The 6,413-nt window shown below is 33.3% G+C and overlaps 1 protein-coding gene across 4 annotated transcripts; it reads left to right on the top strand.

Moving 5' to 3' along the window:
- Positions 1-486: 486 nt before the first annotated feature.
- Positions 487-5,629, top strand: LOC140959654 (uncharacterized). 4 transcript variants are annotated; one of them, XR_012172036.1, is made up of 12 exons: positions 487-822; positions 1,341-1,520; positions 1,611-1,735; positions 2,134-2,242; positions 2,356-2,395; positions 2,710-2,799; positions 2,891-2,990; positions 3,067-3,206; positions 3,510-3,612; positions 3,803-4,524; positions 4,834-5,290; positions 5,494-5,629. XR_012172036.1 is itself a non-coding variant. In XM_073417595.1 (11 exons), exons 2-11 carry the CDS (start codon positions 1,382-1,384, stop codon positions 5,096-5,098), a joined length of 1,833 nt encoding a protein of 610 aa, XP_073273696.1. In that variant the 5' UTR covers positions 487-822; positions 1,377-1,381; the 3' UTR covers positions 5,099-5,439. The 4 variants fall into 4 exon arrangements, 3 of the variants coding, with proteins under 3 accessions (XP_073273696.1, XP_073273695.1, XP_073273697.1); XM_073417595.1 differs by lacking the exon at positions 5,494-5,629 and having other exon boundaries at positions 1,377-1,520; positions 4,834-5,439; XM_073417594.1 differs by lacking the exon at positions 5,494-5,629 and having other exon boundaries at positions 4,834-5,439.
- Positions 5,630-6,413: the final 784 nt, after the last annotated feature.

Below are 6,413 nucleotides of genomic sequence, written 5' to 3'. Positions count from 1 at the left end.
ATATTTCATAATTTTTTCCTTCAAAAACTTCATAATTATAAATCAAACGGATTCAAAATTTTATTTAATAAATCACTGTAGGTATTACCTTCATTTTTTTTTATTTCAAAATAACAAAGTTTTCTTTAACTGTTTAATTATAATAATTCATTGTATTTTATTTCACAAACTAAAAGACCAAATAATCCTAGAGGTTAGTACTTATGGAGGTGACTCAATTATCAAAAAAAAAAAAATATTTTTCATTGAAATTAGATTTACGAATTTTTTTTAAAATTTATTAAAAATCAATATTTATTTTTTTTTAAAAAAAAAATCGATTTGACATGGAAACAGCAACTGTCAATTAAAAAATCCCCGAATCCTTAAATCTCAGTCGGTCAACGGTAAAATCTTTCATTTCTCGACTGTTTCCAACTAAACACCAGAGANCAACACAGAGATTAATATCAAAAGATTTTTATTTTTCGATTAGTTCCTCAAAAGATTTTGGAGCCAGTATTTAATAAGCTGTCAACAATTTATCCCTCCACTCTAGAACAAGAAACAGTTCGCCGTGCATTGAATATATTCCTGAATTTTCTACCACAAACGCCAGTTCGAATAATATTCAAGAATTTGATGCCGCACCATTCTCTTCTGCCTCGTGTATGCAGAGAGACCTATTTTAGGCTTGTATAGATAGTATCAGCTGGTTTGACTCGACCCTTCTTGCGATCATCTCTGTTTGCGATTCATCTTCTTCAATCCCAAGTCCAGCCTAATCGGAGTTCAGAAAAAATTTATCAAAATCAATTGGGTTTTTATTGAATACAGCTGCAAGTGAGTTTACCTGCTTTTTATGGCAATTTGTTGAATCTTATTGGTTTTGCTTATGAGATATGTACATATATATTCGATGTGCTATTTGAAGGTTATTCAAACAATAAGTAGATTGAGTATGATTTCGGTTTGCGTTCTATATTAATGGGTGCTTTGAAAGATTAAATCTTGGGTGAGAATTTATTGAATCATTCATTTCTTGTACTGCTACGGTTGGTTTTATGAAATTTTATGGTCCGTTCATGTATTATGAATACATCTTAGATGAGTCATAATGTAAATAGTTATAACGGCACCAATTACTTCTTTTTATCTTATATCATAGTATATAATGTGATGATTTGAGAAATTCTCAGACTTTTGGTTTTAAATTTTGTGTTTCGTATTCAAATAGGTTATTTTCTGGCTTATAGATTATGCCCTTTTAGTTTGGACTTGAAAAACTATATTTCGTTTTGTTGTAGTGCACTTGTATGTCCATAATCAATAAATATCAATTTGTTTGTTTTGATAATTAGATATTCCGTGGGAGTTTCCCCCTTTTGATTTGATAGCGAATATGGAGAGGAAAGGTGATATATCTGATTATAGAAGCAATCTGGATAAGACCTTAGCATCTCCTGACTTGACAAATGATGAGACAATTAAGATCCTTCTGAAGAATCAAATTTTAGAATCATCAGATTTTCAGTTCGAAGGTTTGTTTTTTGATAGCTGAATTTTCTGATGCACATATAGCTCTACTATTAATGTGCAAAGTTTATGTTTATGGAATATTATGATTTTAGTTACATTACATTCAGAATATCTGGATAACGTGGTGGAAAGAAAAAGCAAGGAAGTTTCTAAATTCCTAGAAATGTTGAGGAGTGCGACAAAATCAAGCAGCAAGGATATACATCGTGGCTGGAAAGTATGCTGCCGGTCTTCCCTTTACCAAATGTTTTTTATCTGCAATCTTTCTGATATGAACTCGATCAATGATGCCACCCTCTTTTTTTCTTTTGTTTTTGAATTGCTGTTGGTTTTTTTTTTTATTGAGGCTTTTGTGACAAATTTGTCACCTTGGGATTCAACATTTGGCATGTGAAAGCTCTAAAAGATTAAACTTTGACATTTTGGCCTTCCTATATTTTTGCTTTAGTCCTATCTGGACGGGGAAATTTTATCTAGCTTTTGAAAGCTCTTTTTTCTAGTCTGTTAGTTGATTATCCATGATGGCTCATATTGATTTACTTTATCATTGACTGTAGATATACATCTTATCAGGGTTTAGGGTAGCAAGTTATATGTTTAACATTCCTTTTTTAGGTAAAAGAAGACACGGAAGAATTTCGAGTTATGTATCGAGAAGGACCAGAGGGCACTCCATTTCATTCACTGCTTGTTGAAGGCTATGTGGATGGACCTCTCGATGTTTGTAAGATAAACTTAAATACTCAGATATTTGCCTTTTTTCATAATGTTATATTAAATGCATTACCACTTTACGGATCACGCATATTTGTGAAGACATTTCTTTGTCTCTGACAGGTCTATGTATTTCATGGGAGTCAGACCTGTATCAAAAATGGTACGAGTTAACTTGTATGGCAATGTTTGTTTTCATTTCTGACCATTCCGAGTTCATGATATATATTAGTTTTTTGGTATCTTAAAATTTTATATTGAGTGTGTATTATAATATTTGAGTATTTGTGGGCAATAAAAATTAAATGTAATCATTATGTTAGGAGATATGAAAAATGAGATGAAAATAAATATTTGGAAGATTGTAATGGAGATTGTGATGTATATTTATCCACAGATGCAAAATGTTGTTTCCCAAAATCCTTTATTTCTTCCGTGTTTGAATATATAATAATGCTGCCAGCTTTATCCTTCCAGGTGGCCTCAAATTGCGATTCCCACATTCAAAGTCGTCTCTTCCCAATGTTTGCGAAGAGTTAGAACCGGTGAAAACATATCATTGGTGAGGTATGTGTTGCTACCCATAATTTTTTCTGTAGTTATGGATGTGGACCATGGCTATAAAATGCTGATATCTGCCCAATTATTTGGAAGAAAGGATGAAGGTTTCATGGCCACTTTCCAGTAGAGAGGCTCTAATACATGGTTTTGCATTTGAGTATTTCCAGGATGGTCTACTCGTGGTGCTTCTCAACTCGGTAAATTATTATGATTTATTTGTCAGACAGTTGGCTCTCTTCTTTATTCGAAATATAAATATTGATAAATTTTCAGATCTCCGACTCAGAGGTGATTGATATTCGTACTCATGGGTTCACTCGAGATGGGATACCTAATGCACAGGATGTAGTAAGAATAGACTTGGTGGGAGGCTTTGCTATACAGAAAGTTACTGCAGATAGAAGCTTCTTCAGGTAGGACATAAAATATGTTGCATCATCCTAGTTTGTGTATATCCAAAAACTTCCTTTGCTCTTGCCTTAGACCTGGAGGTATGTGTGCATAAAAATATGTATGAAGCAATCTTTGCTATACTACTTTCAGAAAATGGGTGAATCAGTTTTGCCTTAAATTCCATTTTTTCATTCCCATTTCAAGCCAACAACAAAATTAGAGCTAACATAAAACAGTTCAGAAATTAGTGTCATTATTTCATTTTTGAATTGAATATTTTCTCGATCACCCCGACTCCGGTCACGGTGTTCCCAATTTCGCAGGACAATTGCGAACATGGATCTCAAGTTGGACTTCGTTCCTCCGGCATTAATCAATTTTATCTCGAGGCAGCTTGTAGGTAGTGGTTTTAAGCTCTATAAAAAGGTAAATTTTGAAAACTGCTTTGTTAAAGGCTTCTATTGATTGATATGATCGTATGATTAATAATGGATGGGAAAACTTTCTTGGTTGGATACACTGTCGTCCCTTTAATCAAATGGACACCAGCATATTATTTTACTTCATGCTGTTCGTTAGCACCCCTCTTATCTAAGTTGTCTTGGGACAACTGCAGGAAGTTGCTTCTGTTTCTGAAGGCGGCGAAAAATTTTTAGAGGCCTTGAAAGATCCCTTGTACTCTCGTATCCGCGAGGCTCTTTTTATGGGAAATACATCAGTTGAATCCCCTGAACAAGAAAATCTGAAACAAAGCACGTCCATTGAGCTTGAACAACAAGGGACAAAAGAATTTGAACATAATCATTCTGAGTCGAATAATGGTCGTGATGACTCTCTTATTGCCTCAAAGTACGTAGTGAATGTAGATCGAAATACAAGTGATGAAATCGAAGAGTTTGAGGAAAACAGTACTAAAGGAAGCAAATCATTACTCGAGAATATTCAGAAATCTTGTGATGATTCAAGTAGAGAAATTACGGAAAGGGCTGGCAAGGAAATTGTTACAGGCCAGGAGGTAGAACAAATTTCAGTAACAACCCATGAAATTGCAGAAAATTTAAAGACAAAGAATGTGATTATCAGTTCAGAGGTTGAACAAGCTCTCGAAACATTGGAAAAGATCATTTATATGTATCGGGAGACTAACGGTAACCAGGGAATATTTCATCCCAAAATCCATACAAGAGCGAATTTAGAGAAACATGGTGTGGAAGAATCTCTGTGCTCCGAAGCTGATCGAATGTTCAGAATAAGCGAGAATTGTGAATCCTCAAGAACGGGACCAACAGAAACGACCTCACAAGAACTCAGAAACAACTCTGACCATCATGCTTCCAGGTAATAAATAAGGAACATGAATTTGATAGTTAAGACAACAAATTTCTTTAAAATTAATGCTTGTTTGCAATTTTGTTCTCGCTAGCTACTGTCCTTGACCCACATTTCACATTACTTTTTTGGCCTTTGTTATTTATGGCTTCCATCAAGTCCCGTAATCAAACACCATCTGTTCAGACAAATAAATAATATTATGATATAGCTTTCACTTTCTTGACACAAAATAAAGTCCTGTACTCCCAAGTGTGCAATATCAGGTTGAGCCAAACGTACTCTGCTCTAATTTTTCTCATGAAAATCTTGCTTCAGGCTTGAAAAGTCCACACCTTACTCAAAGGGAACAAACCAAAGCCACGATGCCCCAGCTTCACATGATGAATCCTTCTCTCACACCAAGCATGTTGCTTCAGGCTCTTTTATGGACCAGAAAACTGGATCACCACTCAGCGAGAAGATGACTGAGAGTCACACCATGAATGCTAGTATAAACAAGACGAATGGACATATCAAGACTAAGACAAGAAACAAGAAGAGATATCGATATTGTTGCTTCCATTCCATTTCTGGGAACTAAAGAGCGAAGCAACTACTGAAATTCTTCGAATTCGGAGGGGGAGGAGTTTTAGACACGAATTTGCGCATCAACACATTTTTATGCAGCTCATATTGCATGGAAGAATGCACAAGAACTGCTGTTGGTGACTGTCACAATATCGACTTTTGTTTAAGCTTGTATTGCATTGCAGTAATGCTAATTTAGGTGTGTGTTATTTTGTTTCCAAAATTGTCAAAAATTTAAATTCTACACGGTTCTAACAGAACTATCTGAGATTTTTCCCTCATATAAACTAAAGAACTCTGAATATAGATTATAGAGCGAGTTCCTGATACCGTCGGAAGATATTATTTTTGGGTGCAATGTGTGCATGATGAAGTGATAATGGCTTGGTTAATTAATTTACTTGCTAGTTGCTTATCTAAAAAAGAAACCTTTATTGGATAGTTTATGTAGTTAAGACATCATTTAATTCGATGAAAGAGACTATGAAAGATTTATTACATAATAAATCAGTAATATGATTAACATAATAATTTATAAAGCTAATGTCCAACGTTAATAAAATAAAAATAGTAATCAAATAATGTTTGATCGTCTGCATGCAGCAAATGGTTCTTAAATATACATATGTAGGATGCACCACTAAGACATTATTCAATTTGTGAACAAATAATTGTTCAATAAAGTTGGTCAAGTGGACATCACTTCCTTGTCCCAAATCATTAATACTTTGGAGTTATCAACGTTGATGAAAGTTCTAAATAATTTAATATAGTTCTTCCAAAAAAAATTAAACTATTTCAATACACACAGATGAACCCTCCTATGTAATTAATAACGGTTTTAGGTAATAAATGTGATTAACTATAAATTTCAAAAATATTATTTATTTTTTTTCCCGTTTCCTTTGTGATTATAAAAAAAAATCTAAATATAAAAAAATTAAAATTTTCCATCCTAACTGATCCGCCGCTGATATTTAACGACATTTCATTTTGACCCCATAATTTTGTGTTAGAGCAATAAATAGTCAGATTCTGAGGATAAAGATGGGCCCATTTCCATTTATTTAAGGTTAGTCAAGAATGGCCACCGCACTAAGAATAATTCATGATTTAATACATTAAATTCAATTAAGTTTTGTGTTTAATGTTTCCCAATAACATAATATAAAATNATAATAGACATAACATAATATGAAGATAACATGAATTCAATTATTGATGATTACTTGTGGAATATGGAAAAGACAACACTCCTCTTTAATGAATTACTATTATTTACTTTATTTTGTAGTGAATAATATAAATTTATTTATTTTTTTTGTAAC

Source organism: Primulina huaijiensis, chromosome 15 (genome assembly GCF_012295235.1).
Source record: "Primulina huaijiensis isolate GDHJ02 chromosome 15, ASM1229523v2, whole genome shotgun sequence".
NCBI classification, from domain to species: domain Eukaryota; kingdom Viridiplantae; phylum Streptophyta; class Magnoliopsida; order Lamiales; family Gesneriaceae; genus Primulina; species Primulina huaijiensis.
This window is presented reverse-complemented; position numbering and strand designations above follow the sequence as displayed.